General features: G+C 39.9%; 1 protein-coding gene across 1 annotated transcript; it reads right to left on the reverse strand.

Annotated features, from left to right (window-relative positions):
- Nucleotides 1-15,144: 15,144 nt before the first annotated feature.
- On the reverse strand, nt 15,145-17,523 carry LOC103725415 (protein PPP4R3C-like). Its single transcript, XM_008822743.1, has 2 exons — nt 15,602-17,523; nt 15,145-15,523 (listed from the first exon to the last, which is right to left on the reverse strand). Exons 1-2 carry the CDS (start codon nt 17,521-17,523, stop codon nt 15,145-15,147), a joined length of 2,301 nt encoding a protein of 766 aa, XP_008820965.1.
- Nucleotides 17,524-22,583: the final 5,060 nt, after the last annotated feature.

Here is a 22,583-nt window from a genome sequence, read left to right on the forward strand (position 1 = left end):
CACTCCCATTACCAGCATTGCTGATTTGACCGCCTTAATGGCGTGTGAGGCCTTTTTGCCAGTTTGAGCGATGGTGAAAAGAAAGGAGGAGTAGGTGTCAACAATGACATGGACATACTTAAGATTACCAAAGGAGTTATAATGGGTGACATCCATTTGCCAGAGGGCATTGGGTAGTAGACCACGTGGGTTAACTCTATATCAATTGAGGGGGCCTAAGGGAGGAAGGGGTGCACATGTAACACAAGATCTGCTCAGATGTTTGCATTGAGAGATGGGTAGGTCAGGTAGAAGGTGGTGCAGACTGCGAGGAGAAAGGTGAAATTGTTGGTGTAAGGCTCTGGCTTGTTCTAGTAGAGGAATCTCTACAGACATAATAAGTTTATCAACTTGTCATTTCCCTTTGCCAAGATCCCAGGGAGCTTGGTGTGTGACCTTATGTGGGAGATGTGCCAGGGCCATTGTCTGTTATCTAAGATAATCTGGAGAGCTCTCATCATTCTAGTGATGGGATCTTATGGCCTTTTACTCGAGCAAAGGGAAGACATCTGAGGGCCTGAACTGCATACTGGCTGTCAGAGAATATATTGAGCAGCTCAATCTGGCAAACTTGGAAGATTTTTAACAAGGCCAGGAGCTCCCCCAACTGGACAGAGCCAGGATTGGCTTGTACATAACTGGTCTCATCCCTTCCCATGTGCTGAATGACAATGCCATAATGGGACTTATTGGCATCCAAGAAGGCTAGCGTGGCTAAAGGTAGGGTGATTTTGCAGGGGGAAGTGTGTGGCTGAGTGGTGATTTCCAAACAGGCCAGGCTGGCCAGTCACTTATCTGGGGGTACGTGGTTATCCAACTCCCCTGTGAACCCAGACATCATTAGTTGGAAAGCCAGAGAGTCTTCCCATAATGTTTGGGAATGCTTAAGGGGAAAGGGCAGTATAATTTTGTCAGGTTCCTTTCTGAATATGCGCTTGGCTGTTTGTCAGGCCTTAATTGCTAACTTGAAGGCAATATCATTCTTAGAGATAAGCCTAGTTAGGTCCGAGGTAGCCAGGTGGATCCACACTAGGGGGTCTTGCTGCCATAGTGCCCCCAAGACACCATTTTTAGTCCAGAGGATCAAGGCCAGTAATGATTCTGCTGGGTCATGACATCGGAGTGACACAGACCAGAGTATATGATCTATCTCATTAAGAAGATCCTTAGCTGACTGGGTGAGAGGATCCTTGAAGTTGGTGAATTATGGCTTTCCAACAGGGAGAACAAGGCCCGGGATTCCAAGTCAGGGACAGATATAAATTGTTTGATCCAGTTTATAGTCCCACAGAGTTCTTGGAGCTCAGTCAAGGTATATATAGTTTTTTGCAAGATGGAAGGGTTAAGCGGTTTAATTACTGTACAATTATATGATGGGATGGGGGGATAGCTGTAGGGTGTGGTAAGCCTGCTTGTAATGAGCCCATCTTTTCCATCTGGGCATTGACTTCTCTAAGATCTTGGAGGAGTCTGTATTTCCCCAATTTCTTTTTAATAACAAATATCGGGGTATTATGTTTACTGAGAGGGGGTTCGATGTGGCCAAGCCTCAATTGTTCAGCTACCAAATTTTTGAGGGCAGATAGTTTAGGTTCTATTATAGGCCACTGGTCCACCCAAATGGCATCATTAGAGAGCCAGGTGATGGGGATCGGCAAGGAGGCCAAGATTGGAGTCGATCCAGAGCAGGCAGTGGCCGTTAGTGTTGGGGTGTTAGGCAAGGTGTTGTCCTTTCCCTGATACTCCCAAGTTATCATGGAGCATGATATCATCATAAAAGGCATGGTCATCCATGGTAAGGACCACGCCCATGTCCTCTAGGATGTCTCAGGCCCATAAGTTACAGGGAATGTCTGCTACTATGGGGGTAACTGTGCCCTGGTTCCCATCCAAGTCTTTCCAATATACTGGACGTGTGAACAGCTTGGTACCTTGTGAGGATTGGAAGACTCCATAATATCTGTTTCGTTTCCCTCTTGTGGGTGGGGCTGAATGGTAAGGACCACGCCCATGTCCTCTAGGATGTCTCAGGCCCATAAGTTACAGGGAATGTCTGCTACTATGGGGGTAACTGTGCCCTGGTTCCCATCCAAGTCTTTCCAATATACTGGACGTGTGAACAGCTTGGTACCTTGTGAGGATTGGAAGACTCCATAATATCTGTTTCGTTTCCCTCTTGTGGGTGGGGCTGAGGGGCACCCTGAGTGGAGTTTAAAGGAGCCGAGTCTGGTTGAGGTTGTGACCTACAGTCTTTAGCCCAATGGAACCCTCTTTTGCACTTGGGACAGCGAGTCTTGGGGCGGGCGATACCTCTTGGGCAGTGGCTATGGAAGTGGCCAAGCCCCCCACAGTTCCAGCAGCCTTCCCATGCACCAAAGTGGGCGGGTTTTCCTTGAGACAAAAGAGTCTCCAAGGAGGCAGTCAAAGCCTCAATAGGGCCTGCCCTAGGGTCTAAGTCTCTAGTAGCAAGTACCCATTTGTGAATGTTATCATTGCAGATAGGCGCGATAGCATTATGAGTAAGGATGTTTAGTCCCTCCCAAGTTAATTGTTTGATAAAAACCTCTTGGGTGGGTCCAGACTCCACCCTCCACTTTTGACATGGGTAAGGAAGTCCATGAAGGACTCTCCTGACTGTTGAATCAAATTACAGAAAAGACTTGTGGATCACAGGGGGAGCAACATTTAAGGGCCTTAAAGGCCAAGTTAGAAACTTGTTGAAAATAGGCATGGAGGCCAATAGTAGACTAGGAGATGGGGTCAGTATATTGTCCGCGTCCCATGAGCATGTCCAACGTAATGTTGAGGCCATATTGAAGATTTAGGCATGCCTGGCTTTCAGTCTGATCATCATAGGTTGCATGCCAGTTTAGAAAGACTGAGGTTTCTAAGACTGCCTTTAGTAAGCTATACCAGTCATATGGGGTTTGTAAATGTAAGGACCATTGGCGAAGAACCTGTTCTAAATATGGGGAGTCAGGGCCCAATTGCTCAGCTGCCTTGCAGATAAGAACGAGGTCAGCGAGTGGGGTGGGCAGCCATGGACGCTATGCGGCATCGGGGCCTACGTTAACCGGAAATGCAGACAAAGGAGGGTAAGGCTTTAAGGAGGGCGGTCTAGGAAGGAGGGGCATATTAGCAGGGGAAGAGGCAGGATGGTTACTGGGGCAGGGGAGAGAGTAACTACTTCCACAGGTAATGGGGCAGGGGAATTTCTGGGCATAGTAGCTCTAGGAGAGTATCCTGAGATACTCTCAGGAGCAAAGGAGCTCCTTCCTTATTGGAAGTGGGCACAGAGGCTGCGTCCACCTCCAGGTCAAGGGGGTCTGGGAGGTCTGGAGTCAAGGTAATAGCCAGATCTACACTAGATTGCTCCCAGTAGTGTTTGTTGTGGGCCGAGATGACATCCTCAGGAAAGGAGGATTTAAGTCTAGCAATGATGGCTAGGAGGATCGGTAAGAACGATGCGGGGGGAGTGATCCCTGACCCGGCCTCCCTTTTTCGGGCTAGGAAGAGGACCTGCATCCATGTGTCAGGGTCCCACATGTTTTCAGGGGAGACCCACGGAGCCAAATTCGTGGTTTCATCCCCAAAGTGTTCGATATATTTTGGTTTCACTTTGAACCCTCCGGTTTTAAGGAGCGCGTTGAGTGCTGCCGTTTGTGGTTCCCTGCATTGTGGTGGTAAATTGCTCATTGTGGGAGGGTCTTGCAAAGGGGAATTTGCCACAAAAGTAGAAGATGAGGGTGACTACCAAGAGGGCACAAAGGAAGCAAAGAAGCACTGTGAGCCACTAGGATGTAAACTGCCCCAACAAGTAAAGGTATATCGGATCCAAATGTCTTGTGCTCAGTGAGGGACTTCTGGAGGCAGTGACAACTCCAGCCGTATGCTCACACAGTGTCTCCGGGACAGGCAACAGGGTGACCCAAAGCCTGGGCTCTGAGTTCGGGATGGATCAGCCCTTATGTGAACTCACCAGGATGAGCCGAGATGGGGGAGGTGCTGACGTGGGCTTCAGGACCACGTGGCAGAGTGTGCTTCTCTGATCTAACAAACTAGTCCAACAATATAGATGACAGACAGGGTGGAGGGGACAGAGGAGGGGGCTACTCGCTTGCCCTCGAGCAGCCGAAGAAACAGACAAATCCAGGGGCCTACTTACTGAATGAACCAAGGTTCTGGGTGTCACCAACACCATGGACAGGAGTCCCTGTTCAGGCGCCAGGGGTTGCGGGTTCTCCTCAGGCCAGCTGTGAAGACCCTAACCTGGATCGGGTCCCCTGCTGATTAGGGGGGGCAATTGGTATGGAGTCACGACACACAGAACCCGGGAGTCGGGTAGAAGCAAGCACTAGGCGAGGTGCTGCAGGCTCCTTTAATGCAGGAGGGGGCAGGCCTTATATTTGCCTTTTCTCTGCCCCCAAGTCCCTTTAGTCAGCATATCGTTTTCTGATTGGTCTGCGCCATGTAGTCTGTCAGCAGTTACTGGGCTCACAAGCAGGGTAAGGAGGCGTGGGCTCCTTTTGGTGGGCTATTTGTGGACCAAGAAGTGAAGTGACTTCTCACTGAATCCCAGGGCTCTGGGTCCATGCCATCTTTGGAGGCCTCCTGCTACACAAAGATTCAGTGAATCCAAGAGCTGGTTCTTTAAAAGGATAAGCAAGATAGACAGACCTTTAGCCCAGTTAACCAAAAGAAACAAAGAAAGAGCAACTCCAACAAAATCAGAGATGAAAGGAGAAATATCAAAACAGATAACAAAAAGATCCAGAACATTATTAGGGAATACTTTAAATACCTATATGCTGTTAAGTTTGAAAACCTAAAAGAAATGGACCTCTAAAATCATGGGAATCACCAAAGCTAAAAAAAAGAGAAGAGATCAACAGCTTAAACAGACCCATAACCCAGAAGGAAATTGAAACAGTAATACAAAACCTCCCAGTAAATAAAGCCTAGGCCCAGATAGATTCACAGCAGAATTCTAACAGACATTAGAAGTTCTATATCCAATATTACTTAATTTGTTAAAAAAAGAGAAACAAAGGGACAACTTCCAAATTCCTTCTACGAACCTAGCATAACCCTAATACCAAACCAGGTAAAGATACAATCGAAAAAGTAAACTATGGACTGATATCCTTAATGAATACACATGCAAAAATTCTCAACAAAATACTTCCAAACCACATACAGACACACATCAAAAATATCATTTACTATGATCAAGTTGGCTTTATTCCAGAAATGCAGGGATGGTTCAATATATGTAATTCAATAAATGTCGTAGATAACATAAATGGACTCAAAGACAAAAAAAAAAAAAAACAAAAACAAAAAAAAACCACGTGTTCATTTCAATAGATGCAGAGAAAGCCTTTGACAAAATTCAACATGCATTTATGTTAAAAGTCCCTAGACTGGAGGGAACATACTTCAACACAATTAAAGCTACATACAACAAACCCACAGCCAATATCATCATAAATGGAGAAAAACTGGAAGCCTTACTACAAAAATCAAGAACCAGACAATGCTATCCACTGTCTCCACTCCTTTTTAATATAGTTCTTGATACTCTTGCTAGAGCAATAAGAGAAGGAAATTAAAGGGTTAGTAATTGGAAAACAAGAGGTGAAATCATCCCTTTTTGAAGATGATATAATATTTATAATTATGTGGTTATTAAATAGTTTTTAAAAAAGACCAAAATGTTCCTTGTTTTAGGAAGATCAGCACTTCCTCATCTAGCAGCAGTTTGCAATATTCCTTTAGATAAGATTGGGGTCTGCTGTTCATTTTCCCAGTTCTATGCTGGGTTACTATCTGGGAGTCTCTTTGGCCATCCTGGTGAACAACTCAAAGGAAGGTATCTCCTGTCTGCCATTGTTTCTTCTCATGTTGCCGTTAGCTATACACATGGACTCTTAAAGAATTATATTGATCCCTTTAATCTTCAGTTATACTTTCCATTTGGGTATTTAAGACCAAACAGTTGGCCCAGATAACCAATTTATTTTTACTCTTAAGGTTGTTTGAAGATCTGTTCCTCTGGTGTCACATGGGCTTGGGAGGAGTCCTTGGCTCCTTTCTTCTATCAGTTCTATCTATGTGAAGATAAGTCAAAGGTCCTACTCAATCATAGCTCTCTTCACTTGGAAGCATGGAGGAAATGTTTCCTCTGTGTTGACCCTCATCTTTGTAGGCTGGACACTGATTCAAGTCCATCTAATGGGGTATCCATGGCCTCCTTGATTAAGAGGACAGGTGACTCACCACAGTTACAGGACATTGTGAGAAGCACTCATCGTCCCCTGGAGCTTAGTCAACCCAGGAGGGCAATGAGCAAACACTGTCCTTCATGTCTGTCTGACCAAATTATTATAGTATGGCTGTTAGGCATCCCGGAAGGTTAGTTCCACCAGTCTGGTACTTTTAATTACCATGTGCTATGTAGATAAAGCTTGGGATAGAGCAAACATTCTCAGATAAACCTTGACTAGACACGTATTATATTCCTTGAGCTAGCAGTATGTATAATTTGTCAGTAGGCTGTTTGATTAATATGGTTCCCTCTGTTATTTTACAACTAGCTAGGCATTATCTCTCACATTGTCTACACTTCTACCACAGTTTCCCCTTTTAAAGTGTCCCCATTTCTCCCATTTCTCCCTTAATAATACCCTTCTCCTACGGTCCCACCTCTCTTGAGCTCCTTCTTTCCCTTTATCCCCAAGGTTCCTTGTATAACCCTTCCCCCCCCTTAAAATAACCCCATTTTATCTATATCTCCCTTATTAATGCCTGTATCCTACTCTTCATCTCTTTCAGATTCTTTCTTTTCTTTAACCTCCCTCATTCCTTTTCATTATCCTGGTACCTGTAGTTATGTCTGTATACATATATACTCACAAGGATTTGGTGCTAGGATTCACATATGAGGGAGAACCTATGTCGGTTTTTTTTTTTTTTCCTGAGTCTGTGTTACTTCACTTAGTATGCATGGTTCTATCTAGTTCCACCCATTTACCTGTAAATTTAGATGGGCTGACTAGATTCAGCAGATGACCAGGCACTGGAGAACAGCTGGGGGCACCGACAACACAGTGGACAGTAACAGGGATGACAGGGTATATGGGCTCCAGTGGGGGGGAGCAACTATGGAAGGGTTCCATTTGGGACGTAGTATATAGATGAATAAGATTGTTTGGAATGTTCTGTATGAAATATACACAAAAATTCAACAAATAAAAAGAGTTATATTTGAAGAAGAAGCATAAAACATTGCTCCATGTTACTTAGTAGAGGTGAAACACATTACCATTGAAATCTACCTGATGATTTCATAGACATACACAGGTGCCAAGGATCCAAGTGCAACCAATTATAACTAGTAATAATCAGATACATACAGATTAGAGAGGCATATACCAACATCTCTAGCAAAAACAATGAATCTTTCATGACTTTATAGATGTACACAGGTGCCAAGGATCCAAGTGCAACTGATTATGACTAGTAATAATCAGATACAAAAAGATTAGAGACACATGCTCCAACATCTAAGTGTTAGTAGCATGAAAATTGAGTTTTTCTGTATGAAAAAGTATATTTTAAAATGAAATGTAGATCTTTTTTAAAGATTAAAACCTCATTCAGTTTTATGTCTTATAGGGTTTATACTGAATATAATATTGTCTAACTGTAATAATTCAACTGTAAACCTAAAAATTTACTGTAAGAGATGCATCCTAGCTCAGAAAATTGTTATTGAATATGTTGATGCTGTAATGAAATGCTTCTTCTAATTATGTTGTTATTAAATAAATAATTAAAAACAAATAGATATACTTTATAGGAATGGTATTCAGAAAACTAAGATGTTATCAGTCCAAACCATTTTTGTGCCACATTAAAATACATTTGAATTGCACTGCTTAATTAGTAAATGTATGGATCAGAGATTCTATTCATACATTGCCAAGTTTCATCAAATTGCATTGCAAAATACAGAAAAGCAAATTCATTGCATGCCAAAAATTGTTAGTGTCATAACCCCAAACTATGAAATTGTAACTAAATCTAATGTCAACCAAGCAGTGTGATCATATCTTCCTATCTACACTGAAGTGCTGTAAATGAACACAATGTTATAGTCCAATGGCATCTGTTTCTGTAATATGCAAATAAAATCCCCAGTTATGGGATATATAAGATGTCTATAATATATGAAATAAAAAATAAAAATAAAAAAGACCCAAAAAAGAAGAATATGTTATATCAAAGAGATGTCAAAAGTTCCACCAGAAAACTCCTAGAAATGATTAACACTTCCTGTAAAGTGTCAGGTTATAAAATTTAACTATAAAAATCAGTAACTTTTCTATATACCAATAACAAGCAGTTGGAGAAAAAGTACATAAAAACCCTTCCAACCACAATAGCCACAAAAAATATATGATCACAGAATAAAGACCTCTACAATGAAAAATTTAAATCTATAAAGGAAGAAATTGCAAAAGACACCAGAAGATGGAGGGCCCTCCCATACTCATGTATTGAAAAAATTAATGTTCTGAAAAATGGCCATTTTTCCAAAAGCCATTTATAGATTCAATGTAATCCCAATCAAAATCCCCATGACTCTAATAACAGAATTAGAAAATAACCATCTGTGAAGGCCCGCGCTCTGATCTGGACAGGGAAGCCTCAGTTCCCTGAGAACATGGAAGTTCTTCTTTAGTGATTTCTGTCATAACACTGACAGTTCCTTGAACCCTATTAAACATACATAAGTAAGCTTGTATAACAAGGCTGTGTAACTAACAAAGTTATATGTAAAGAATAGAATGTTTAATAGGCATGGAAGGACAGGTACGATTCCAAAAAGGGCTGAGCCCAGGGAACACAAAGGTACTGCAAGTATCATAAAAGTACTGTAAATATCATGATGAGGTAATTTGGCTTGAGAAGAACATTTTCTTTTCCTCTTGTTGTACTATAAATAAGGTTGATTCTTAGAATAAAGCATGCATTGGTTCACACACCTCTGCATCCCCTGCGTCCTGATTTCTTCTGCACCTATACCTCGGGGCCCCCAAGCCCATCAGGCTTGAATTGTGGTCACTGACCCGTAACATCCATCCTAAAATTCATATGGAATCACAAAACACCCTGGATAGCCCAAGCAACTCTGAGCACAAAGAGCAATGCTGGGGAGATTACTACACCAGATTTCAGACTATATTACAGAGGTGTAGTCATAAAATAGCATGGCACTGGCACAAAAATAGGCCCATAGATCAATGGAACATAATTGAAGATCCAAACATGAGTACATGCAATTTCAGCCACCTGATATTTGTGAAAGGAGCCAAGAATATTCACTGGAGAAAAGACAGCATCTTCAGCAAATGGTGCTGGCAAAACTGAATCTCCACCTGTAGAAGAATGAAAGTGACCCTTATCTTTCACCTTGAATAAGTCAACTCCAAATGGATCAAAGAACTCCATGTGAAACCTGAAACTGACAATGTTATAAGAAACAGAGAGTTTGCAAAGGAAGAAATTAAGATTGCTAAGAAACATCTTAAAAAGTGTTGAACATGATTAGTAATTAGGGAAATGCGAATTAAAACCACCTTAGGGTTTCTTCTTAATCTAATCTGACAGCTAAGATCAAGAGAACAAATGATACTAAATGCTGGAGAGGATGTGGGGAAAGGGAAAGGCTCATCGACTGCTGGTGGGTTTGCAAACTCCTGCAATCCCTATGGAAAGCAGTGTGGAGGACTCTTAAAAAACTAAAAATGAGGGGCTGAAGAGATGGTTCAGTGTTTAAGAACACTGGTTTCTCTTGCAGAAGACCTGGGTTCGAATCCCAGCAGCCACGTGGCAGCTAACAACTGTCCATAACTCCAGTCCCAGGGATCCGACAGCCTCTTCTAACCTCTGCAGGCATAGCAAGACATGGGTGCACTTACCTTGTGACCCGGAGGATGTCCCTCTGACCCTGTGATGATAAGCTATGGACCCGCCTCCTTCCCATGCTCCGCAAAGAAGCCACTCCCCTTCCCTCTTTCAGCAATTTGTTGACCATAGCCACTTGCAGGGGAGGGCCTAAGGATACAAAAGCTGGGAAAACCAGGAGGCTGGTCCCTTGCCATTTTGTAAGGTTGTCTGGAACCACCAGATTTATGTCTGGGTGTGGACTTTAGAACACAGCCATGAATGGGGGCAGGCGCTGCCTGTCTGTAAGTAAACCCGCACTAAGTTCAGTTAGCAAGTCCAATAAACTTATTAAAATTCTTCAAACCTGGGTTTGTAGAATTTTTTCCTCAGGTTTTTGAAAGGACCATGGGAGGAGGGGCTTGGATGCCAAGTGCACCTCCCAGCAGTGAATTTGACTTACAATTGGCGTAGCCCAGCAGGAAACAGTGACACTGAGAATGAGTTTTGGAAGAGCATTGATAATGTCTCTGATATGGGGAAAGAGACCAACAACCAAAGTAAAGTGGGGTGAAGGGAGAGTGTGGGCTGAGGAAATGTTAACCTGGTGGGCCATTCCCATAGGCTTGGTGGGGGTGGCTGCAGTGGCATGGTTAATGCAGTGGACAGTGAGATATGTAACTAGGGTGAGGCCTTCTAAAAGGTCGAGGTTGATGGGAGAGACCCCAGGGTGGCAGCCATGGTGTAGATGGTATGGGGTGGCACACCTGCTTGAGTCATGGGGGCTGCCACGTGAGTATGGAAAGGCCCTGAAAACAGCAGAAGTCTGGAACAGATTCTGCAATATCTGGGAGTAGCACACCAGGGACACAAATGTCAAAAAGCAGCTTCAGAGGCTGCTTGGACGCTGCTATTGATAATAAGAAACCTGTTCCAGGCAGAGGCCTTAGCCAGAAGGAAAACTGAAGGTGTTAGAGAGGAATTAGAATGGGAGAGGGATATGAGGCTGGCCTCTTCAGTACTGGCATCTGACCTTGCCAGTAAATTAGATAAGAGAAAAAAAGGAGATGGAGGTGTTGGCATGCCATTTTTTACAAAGTCTAGGAGGTCAAAAGGGAAAAAAAGCCCAGATCAGAATGATAATAAAAGGCCCATCCTGGGATCCTGAAACCTGGAATCCCTGGGAAGAGTCCAGTAGTGAGGAAGAAGGAAGTGACCTAGAGATAGTGGGAGATGCTCCTCAGTCTGAATTTTAATTCAAAGAAAGGGAAAATCCATGGTCCAACATGCCGATGGAGGTCTCAATAATAGCCCCATTTGGTCTATCAGGAAGTCAGATGGCTCCTGGAGAATGACTGTAGATTGCCAGGAGTTAAATAAGGTGGTGCCTCCAGTTCATGCAGCGGTGCCCAACATTACACTGCTAACTGATCAGCTCGTGCAGGAAATGGGGTCCTTCCATGCTGCAGTGGACTTTGCTAATGCATTCTTTAACATTCCTCTAGCTGCTGAATCCAAGATCAGTTTTCATTCACATGGAATGGATGACAATGGACTTTCAGAGTACTTCCCAAGGTTACCTCCACAGCCCCACGGTTTGTCATGGGGTGGTTGCCCAGGACCTGGCCCTGTTACCCTGCCCTGATTCTGTAAGGAGGAGCCACTACATAGATGACATAATGCTAACTTTTGAGTGCCTTATAGATTTGGAAGCTCATTTGGGGAACATGCAAGTGCACCTGAAGGAGCAAGGATGGGAAATCAACCCACAGAAGGTACAAGGGCCCAGTACAGTGGTAAAATTCTTAGGAGTTTTATGGTCAAGCAGAACTTGCATGATACCCAGTGCAGTGGTTGAGAAAATCTTACAGCAACCTGTACCAATAAATGCTAAGCAGTTACAGGTATTTGGGGACTTCTCAGTATTAGAGGATTTTCACACCTCACCTTGCTCAGGTTACCTGCCCCCTGTATAATCTAATATAAAAAAGTGCTACATGGGATTGGGATGTAAAGGCCCAGTTTTGACCCCTGTGGGCATTGCACTGCATGGGTGCACCTACTTACATACAGGCAATATACTCATACACATACAATTTAAAAAATAGATAAAATATTAAAAATAAATAATAAAACACAAGATAAGATATTTAAAATATGCAGTTTGAAGAGAAAATGATTGTAAGTTCAAAGTTAGAAGGTTCTAGGTAAAGAAGGTGTAAGTTTTTTAAATTGTATTTTTTATTGAATTTTTGTGATTTTCATAGAATATTGTTAAATGATATTTATATTCCATTTCCCATTCACACCTCCCGTCACTGACCCTGCCCAATGTGATGTATGTATACATAACAACCTATAGAGTCTGATTTCTGTCCCAAAATGTCCTTCAGTGTGTGTCCATTCCCTGGGCCCACCAAGAGTAGAAGTGGTAAAAATTCCCAACTCAACCTAAGAACTTCTGGCCATTGGTGGCTACCTAAAGGAAGAGAAACAGTTTCTTATAAGAAGGTGTAAGTTTTAAAGGTATAGCACCTATGCAAAGAAATGTCCTCTCATTCTATGCACATTGACCAGCTGTGGGTATGTGTGTGAAGTCAGCATTTGTGACAACATGGACATGACCTGTGTAAACACAATCTACACAATACCAGCTGCTGGGAGAGGGCGAGGCAATTTTCTTCAAAGTTATGACCCTGGATAGGTTGACCAGGCTCTATGGGATGGACCCAAACCCAAGAGCATTTGGAAAACAAAAATTAGACACAATAGGCTTTTAAAAAAGTGATGGAGAACATGTTTGGGGAGGCTTAGTGCATAGTGACATGGATGTGGGGATGGGGGGTGGGTCTCAATATTAAAATATGTTGTATGAAATTCTCAAATAATCAATAAGAAAGTATGAAGATCCTGTTCTGCACTGGTATAGTATGATAGGTACCCTGAAGGGAATATCCCACTTATCCAAGTCTTCAAACCTCTGAAATTACAAATCCATTAGAAGAGAACCTAAAATGAGAATACCTCCACCGCCAAAGTCCCCTGCTTGAAAACTCCAAAAACAGTTTTTCCCCAGTATCATCCTCAAAGGCACACAGAAGCCTCTACAATTTTGGTAAAGGAGGCAAATCTCCATCTTAAGATTACATCTGAACTTGACAGATTCATCTATGTTCATGTAGTACTGATTTTGCAGGGATAAAGTGAATGCATAGGGGCTTCATCACAGCTTGCTCCAAGGTTTTAGAAGGCTGTTGAGGTCAGGTAATGTTTTATAGGGTTGGATTCCTTGCAAGGTAGTCCTAAGCAGTCACTGTATGAAGCTGGGTAGGTGAAATCTTCTTTGTAATGAAGACTCCATGTTATTGGTGATATCAGGACTGTAGGACATCCACAAAGAAAAATGCATGCATGGTGTGAAACCTGGCCGTGAGAGAGGTTGTGTGTGCTTCAGGAAGCAGATCTGGATGGGTGGACGTACCCAGGACCTTTGGATCCCAGAGAATTCTACCACAAGCCCAAGATTACCTACATGTAGCTGTACAATTTGGTATTTCCCTTGTTTCGTTCTTGTTTTAGTCTGATATTTCCTTGCCATGACTTCAGTTTCTCCCTTTTGGGGTAGAAATTTGCACTTGGCCACTGTACATGTAAATATGTACCTTGGTTTCTGATTGTATAAGAGCTCATAGTTAAGAGGTTCTCTGAGTCTCGCAAGAGGCTCTCTGCTTACACTTTTGAGAAATGATGGAACTGATAAAGACTGATAGGAAATTTGTAGTTGAACTGAATGCTTTCTGCATTATGAGATGGCCATGAGACCAAAGGGATAAAGGGTGGATGAAGACTTCCCTTAGGCAAAGGGTTGGTTTGTGATGGTTAATATTGATTTTCAAATTAACATGGTCTATAATCACTTAGGAGACAAAGCTCTGGGCGTGTCTATAAGGCAGTGTTAAGATTGTGTTAAGTGACTTTTGAAGACACAACTTGTATGTGAATGGAACCATGCTATAGGCTGCTGTCCCAAATTAATAACAAGAGAAATTGTGTTGAGTATCAGAATTCAAATCTCTGCCTCCTGACTGTGGATGCAATATGACCAGCTCTCTTTGAGCACTACCACCCCTAAACCACCTTCCCCTATGCCCTCCCTTCCATGATGAAATACATCCCCTCACACTGACAGAGAAAATACACCATTCCTCCTTTAAGTTGCCTTTGTCAAGCACTTTATATATATATATATATAGATATATATGTATATATTATAATATATATGCAATATATAATTATATATGTATATTACAATATACATCTGTTACCCTGGGAAAAAGACAACGTTCCATTAGTGAATTAAGAAATAACTTTCACAATATGTTTTTTTTTTTTTTTGAAAAACCCTGTCTTTTTTTTCCCCTGGAAATCCTAGAGAATACTCTTTGGGATTACCACTGGATTGATACCTGATATTCTTTATCTAGAAGAAACAAAACAAAACAAAATAAAACAAAAAACATTGACAACAGTTTTATTAGGATCCAACTTGACATCTTTTATTCATAAAAATGTACATTAAAAAATTGCTTCTAATTAATGATAAGGCTGAAGTTTTGGTAAATCTTTATGGGAATGTTGAAAAAGTCTCACCTTTTTAAAAAATATTGACTTTGTTGTCCATACACATATGCTTCTTTCAAAAACTTCAACTTAAGGGAAGAATACAATGGCTAGACCTTTTATGAAAATAATGTGTGCTTTGTATCGTAACTGTTGCAGATGCTTCTAATATACAGCCCTGACTTAAAAGTGTATTACTTTACCAAACTGTAATCTCCTCCAAACCATCTTGACAAATATGTTCTTATTAAGAAGTAATCACTCAGGTGCTGGCTATTTTATATTATGCATATTTTGCATGGGATGTTTTCTTTTTCCTTTTTTTTTTTTGGTCTTTTTGATGTAGACCAGGCTGGCCTTGAACTCACAGAGATCCACCTGCTTCTGCCTCCCGAGAGCTGGGAATGAAGGCGTGCACCACCATGCCCAGCAGGATGTTTTCTTTTTATACGATTGATTCCTCTTATTTAATCAATTTCATGACGTTTATGTAATTTTAATTGAGGCAGAGGTTGAGGGCCTCACGTAGCCATTTTATAAACTAAGATTAGGTCTTTTAGAGGGAGGTGATTTGTCTTCTTCATCTTCATTTTTGTCATCTTGTTCACCATCTCCGTTATCGTTGTTATCATTGTCATCATCATCTAAATTCACTGAAGCAACCCTCGGACTAGAGTGTGCTCTATTCATCCTGTTACTGTCACCATCAGGATATGATGAAGAATATCTGAAGGCATCAGACGATTCTCTTTCTGGGTGTTCTTTATTTTCATTTGATTTTTTACCTTTAGTTTCCATAAACACATTGTAACAACTTGGAAAGTCACTTCCCATTGATGAAAGAGCTGTTTCTTGTTCTTTTTTCTTAGAACATATTTCTTCCTTGACTTTTACCTCAGTGACTGTGCTAGGTCTGCAATATATTTTATTGTATGCAATATTATGAAAATTCCTCCTTGATTTATTTTCACTTTCCTTCAATTCTTCATACTTAATCTTCAACTCTTTAAATGTTTGAACGTATTCGGTTGATTCAAAAGCCACAAAAAACTTTTCAACAATGTGTGTAACAAGAGAACTGATGTTTTCCTCTTTTATAAATTCAAATAATTCAATAATAGCTGAGTTTAACATATTGTACCGCGTTCCATTACTCACAAAAGCATTCACAACAGGCTCAAAAAGATTTCTGTTGATTATATAATGATTATAAATTTCATCCTTAAGACCAATCATCTTTCTCATAAACCGGACAACACTCAAGATCAGAAAGGTGTGTTTTGAACTCATCAACACCAACACAGTTTTGAGCAAATTTTTGCTCAAAATACAGTTTTGAATATGGGTTGGGTGATGTTCCACACAAAATGTGAGTAATCCCAAAATTAAACTAAGCATCTGGGCAGTTTGATAATTGTCAGGACAAAGTTCTTCCTTGTCAGGTTCAAATATGTAATCTTCACTATCTTTTTGGGCTGCAATAGATAATAGTGGTGCTATCAAGGTATGCATGCAACGTGTATAGAAGAAATTTAGAAATTCCCTTCTTTCAAATTCTTTAGCTTTTTTAAGGTTTTCTAGATCCAGTAAACAATGAAGAACTCCTACCAAGTTGATGTGAGGTGAAAATTCAGGATCAGCATCACAGATCAATTGTGCAATTATTATGTTAATGAGAAGGTCGTCATCATCTTTACACTCCTGAGCTTCTTTCATTGCATACTGTTGGACTATACATGGATTATAATCTACAAGAAGAGTAAATATATGTATAGCAGCTACCTTTATTCGGCAATGGTTCTTTTGTATTATAACTTTAAGAATAGGCATGATTCCATGTTCTATCATTATTTTCAGTAATATCTGTCTTTTTTTAGGCAGTAGTGCCTGGGAAAATTCACAGAATTCCTTGAAAAAAAGTAACAATTCACATCGTCTCTCACTATCTATGGCTTCATCTTTTAACTGTGCAAAAACATTGGACAAAAACATTTGATCTTCCTGTAGCATGGTAACTATTTCAATTTTGTTGAAAAAAATAAAATTTCTAAGATCAGAAAGAAGATTTTCTTCAAATATGGATTGTATAGGCAACAGAATGTCATGAATATACTGTACTCTGTAGGTCTGGTGTATTTTTTCCTGAAGTTCGGAATGTGCTATTGGCATGACTTCTTTGAACTTTGCATTCTGAGTCAGGAATTGTCTGTGTTGTCTTGGCTCATCCAAACGAGGATCATATTCAAGGCAACCTACCACATCCATGATACACTCCTCAGAAAACATGATGTCAAACAAAGAATAGTTATCGAGGAACAGAATTCCTTTAACAACGCTATACAAATGGTGCAAGGCTTCAATGTTCCCTTCGATCTCAGAATCACGGAACAACTGCAATAATTTCTTGATATAACCCTCATTTTCCAACATCAGAGCCAGATCTTCCTTATGTTTTGGATTGTCAAAGCCAGAATTAAGTAAATATGAAATGTATTGAAGTGTACTGAGTTTGCACTTTGCGGTCTCATCCAGATTCCAGATTTGTGGCATTTTCGTAAATCTTTCTAAACCGGATGGAAGGTCTTGTGTGATATCCACGCTTGAATCTTTACCTTGGACTTCACAGATGTCTTTCCAGATGGCCTGACAACCATCTGGATCCTCGAAATGAATTGCCATGCTGTGGTTCCGAGCTTCAGACCAAATGATTATATTCTCTTGTTTCTGATAGGACACATGAGTCTCTATCTTATACTCCAAAATCAGGGAGCCATCAGATTCCGAATGAACAAGGAGACATATGCCCTGTAGTCTGTCGATGTACTTTGAAGAGATTTTCCCTGTGCCTATCTTTTCCCACTCTTTATCCTCAGTGATGGTAAATACATTTACATTATGAAACTTCTCCGACATGATGAATGTTAGCCTTGCGGGCTGGCTAGGCCTAATCTTCACGTGAGCCTCAGCTTTGCGTACTCTCGGTCGTAGCAACCACTACCGTAGCCAAAAACAGTGATCAAGGTGGCAATTCTGAAAAGCTGTTAAAAAAAAAAAAAAGGTAGCCGATTATTAGTGGTTACAAGACTAGCTGATGCCAAAAGTCAGAATAATTCCTGAGAAGGAAGTCCCTGATACCTCTCAATGGCCCATATACCAAATCATCCCCAACAAAACTGCTCGCAGGCACTCTTGACTCTTTGAGTCTGCATGAGTTCTGGCAAGAATCTTGTGATGCCCACAGTAGTCTACCTGAAGAGAACGTGCTTAAGTAACAATTACTGTATTAGTTAAAGGAACCTGCCCCCTCTAGCTTAAACATGCAATTTTAGAAAATATTATCTGGCCGGTCGTGGTGGCGCACGCCTTTAATCCCAACACTCGGGAAGTAGAGGCTGGTGGATCTCTGTGAGTTCAAGGCCAGCCTGGTCTACGTAGTGAGTGCCAGGCCATCTGGAGGCTACAGTGTCTCTGTCACAGTAAGACAAAGAAAGAAAGTAAGGAAAGAAAGAGAAAAAGAAAATACTGTCGGTTTCTATAAAATTATTTTTATCAGAAATAGTTTTACTCACCAGATGCATGGGGGTTAGAAAACTAGGCTCTTCAGCAAAAGAGTGTTTAATCCTCTATGTCTTGGCCAAATCCATACTTCACACTAAGTGTGGAAGAAAGGCTGTACCAAATAAGGAGCAAGGGTAGAGACCCAATTCCATTCCCCAGAATCAGAGGAAATATGACTGGATTTCTTCACAAGTCTTGGCCTAAGCCTGTATTACTTTTATACATATCGGTGGAAGTTATTTTTCTGAAAGTTAGTATGTCAGGCCCATTGCTTCAGCTCAGCCTGAAGATTTACCTTCCAGTACAGTTGGTGAAACATTTCCTCAAATGCTGTCCTATGTGTACATATAAATTTTATCCTTGAGAAGGACTAGGGGCAAAGGAGGAGTGAGCTAAATTTGTCAAGGGGCTTTACTGACAATTACAGATGAATTATTTCATTTTGTTTTTCTTTTGTGGTTCTGTGGATTGAACCCAGGGCCTTGTACATGCTAGTCATGAGCTATAAAACTGAACTTTATATTTAGCCTATGTCTTGTAATGATATGAAGATAATAAACAAAGAAATGCTAAAATTTTAGTGAGTAATTATTATGAAGAAAGGTAATAGCATAATTGTTCAAGTATAAAATTTTAGTACATTTGGGCCACCATGACAAGGACTTTATATTCATGCATGCCTAATTTTCATAATAATGTAGTGATATAGGAGTACTAATAAACACTTTCACATCTCAGAACAGCCAAAGAAGTCAAATAAATTGTTAAAGGTCACATATTTAATAAACTGAGGAATTTTAATTTGCTCATGTCTTTCTAATTCCAAAATTGGTTTACTCAAGAATTGAACTGCGATTGCCTTCTTTTCTTGGCTTTCATTACACTCCGTTTCACATTCCTCCCATCTATATAATTTGTAATCAACATAAAATAATCAAGACATGATGAAAGTCACACATTTCCTCCTTTAGATCCACATCTGTGTATAGCCAACTGAAAAATAGAAGCTTGGATATGGCAACTCTGTTAAATATAATTTTAATAGTAACTAAGTTGATTTTTGATGTAACAGCAACTTCTGCAGTTTTCTTTTTCAAGATTTATATTTCAAAATGTTAACCCTGTTATTTCAAGGGAAAAACTGAGAGTGAACCATACCAAGCCCATCTGAACTTGAAAAGTCCTATTTGTAGTATTCATTTGATTTTACACAGTATTGGAGATTTGTGATCGTTCTCAAGTAGGGCACAGAAACAGTTCTATACGCTTCTCTTGAAATGCAGTATGCAGAAGACAATACTCCAGAATATTCTTCAGGACAGTGTGGCTCAGGCACTAGGGAAGTTCCATGCAAATGATTATCATTTGCAAAAAATAATTCAACCAGTGCAAGGATATTAATAGTTTAGAAATGTTTAAAAATTATGAATCTTGTTTAAACATAAAGATTATTGACTACTATAATAACTGATACTTGTATGATTTTAAAATACCTTGTTTCAATGAAACAATTATAAACATAAAATTAATAACATGTATGATAATCATTCAATTTATTTATTTTATTTATTTTTATTTTTTATGTGTATGGGTGTTATGCCTGCATGTAGGTAAGTGCACCCATGACCTGCAATGCCCACGGAGGACAGAAGAAGCTGTCGGAGCCCCTGGAACTGGAGTTATGGACAGTTGTGAACTGCTGTGTGGGTGCTGGGATTCAAACCCGAGTCTTCTGCAAGAACAGTAAGTGTTCTTAACCGCTGAGCCGTCTCTCCAGCCCCTAATCATTCAGTTTTTGTCTCTGCTCTGTTTATATTAATCTCTCTCAAAATCAATTATTAATACTGTCAGTTCTCTGAACTTGCCTTTGGGCACCATTCTAAGAGAAACATTCAGCATAAATCTTTATCTTCTCACAATTTTATCCCTTGATGTTCCCTTTAGGCCAATTAAGGTTCCTTTATCTTAATTAGGTTAACAAGATTATCTTTATAATTTAAAAGAGCTTCAAGACCACAGTTCTTATTGCTCTTACTGAAGCAGTATCCTTTAGTTGTTTTCTTTCAACTTCTTTGAGGAAATAATATTCCTCTTTTCTTCATTAATTATATATTACTGACACTATTACATGTTGTTTAGGTTCCCATTGATTTCCAGAGAAAAAAAGAATATAGGCAAACAAACTCTATATCCTAGGCGCTATATAACTCATTTTGTATGTATTGTTTATTTTTGGAATTAATTACCATAGAGCAGTGGCCAGAGGAAGATATTGCTATCACCTTAGAAGAAAAAATATTTCAAAATCCAAAATTTAATAAGTTTTTTATACAAATTCTTGCAGTAAGTTATAGTATCATGACTTGAAAGTAAGTCTTTTATAATTCCAGTTCTCTTCTTAGGTCTTCCCAACATAACATGCTGTCTCTCAGATGAAATTAATGATTTTCTACCTCACGAAGCTGAAAAGTCGTCATTCTATCTAGAGACTTTACAGCCTGACTATATTTGTCCCACTTGACCTACCTGAACTTTTCAGCTCATTGAGACTTTCACCTGTATCCCGCTCCAGGTTCACTAGCTGCTAACTGTGTCTGAACTAACTCAGGGCATTTGTACCTGCCTTTATTTTAACGAGACATTTACCATTTCTCAGTAAGGATTTGTCTCGAATACTCATTTCTTTAAAAAAAATATTTACTAAATATCCTTTTCCTCACAGGAAATCCACTCTACCAATTTCTTTCAAATTGGAGGGACCATCCATTTTTGTCTTTGATTGTATTTTCCCCATAGCACTTAGTGTTTTCTGAACATTTCCAATTCATTATTCTGTTTTTGGAAACCAATGTATTAGTTATGTAAGGGATGCGTTTCTCTGTTTTGCTCACTGCTTTGCTCCTGAGACCAACATAAAAAATAGTAGTTCTGGACAATTTTAATGACGTGTTTGTGTGTGTGTGTGTGTGTGTGTGTGTGGTCACTGAGCACCTCTCATTGATAGGATCTATGTTGGGCAATGGGGGAAAAGGGACAAATTTGAACTTTATATCCAGCCTTCTTAAGGAGTACATAGTTTTATCAAGAAACTTTCCTAATTTACAAGCTACACTATTATTGTCTTGCAACCTCAGTCCCAATCGGGGTAGTTCTTTATTTATTGATGATTATCAAAGAAGCAATATTTTCCAATTTTAGACTTTTCATTGTAGAAGAAGCTACTGTATTGTATCAGGTAGATATGTTCCTTCATATTCTCTCAAACTTTTTTTCTATAAGCTTGAGTGAAATATCAAGTAGAAATACTGGCTTTTCTATCTACTCTCTTAGTTACAGAAATAACTGAAATTTTCTAATATTAAATAATTCAATTGATTTCAAGCTTTTGTCTGAGTCATGGTTTTTTCAAAGCAAGTTGATGACCAAGGACAGAATTATGGGTTAGTGAGATATACTATAAGTAGAATGAGGTGTCTTAGCTAAGTTATACAGCAAAGGGCAGAGATAAATGAAAAGGTTGGAGACATTTGTGCAGTCTTCCACAGACATGAGAAACAATTGTGAACTGGAGCCTAACTGGTTACATACATAATATTGAGTATGAGAACAGGTAGCCCTTTAGTTCCACCGAAAAACTTAACCGTGCTATGTGGTTTTTTGTTTTGTTTTTGTTTTTGTTTATGCCACGTTGTCTATAATGTTCCAGGAGCTTCAGAAGCAGGAATAATTTCAGTATTTTCTTGGATACACAGGCTATTAGTATTATCACTTGTGTATTCTGGGCTGTATGTTTGGATTTCTTGGAAGCTCCAAATCATTTGCTCACATTTCATCAATTTAGGTCAGGGGAGGAAAGGTGGAAAACGCTGTCTTGGTCTCGTGTAAATTTTCTGATCTGATTTTGAATGTCACCTCCCCTGATTTCCTTCTAGACACATCTTTAAAAGTTTTGTTTAAAAGACTTAATGAATCATTTACTCAGTGACCCCATTTGGCCACATGAACAACAACAATACAACAACAGAATGTAATAATTTCCTGTGGGAATCTCATAGTACAGCAAAATGACTTTCAGAGTAAACTGAATACAAAAGAAGAAATAATCTGAAAACCAGAACAGTGGAGGACAATACATTAAGGGAAATTAATCAGGCTCAGAAAGATACCACATATACTCACATCTACATAAAACCAAATAGTTTGTTTTAAAGATGTAATGAATAAAATTGTTGTTAACAGAGCCTGGGTAGGGTATGGGGCAGATAAATGATGTCGAGAGAATGGTTAATGTGTACAACAGTGCGGTTAGGTAGGAAGAATACTTATCTCTTCTTTTCTACTTAGATACACCATTATTTTCCCTTTTTCATACCTTATAGCTAGAAAAAGCAACGACTATGTGCTTACTGATGCTT

Source organism: Nannospalax galili, unplaced genomic scaffold (assembly GCF_000622305.1).
Source record: "Nannospalax galili isolate Female #2095 unplaced genomic scaffold, S.galili_v1.0 scaffold7, whole genome shotgun sequence".
Lineage (NCBI taxonomy): Eukaryota > Metazoa > Chordata > Mammalia > Rodentia > Spalacidae > Nannospalax > Nannospalax galili.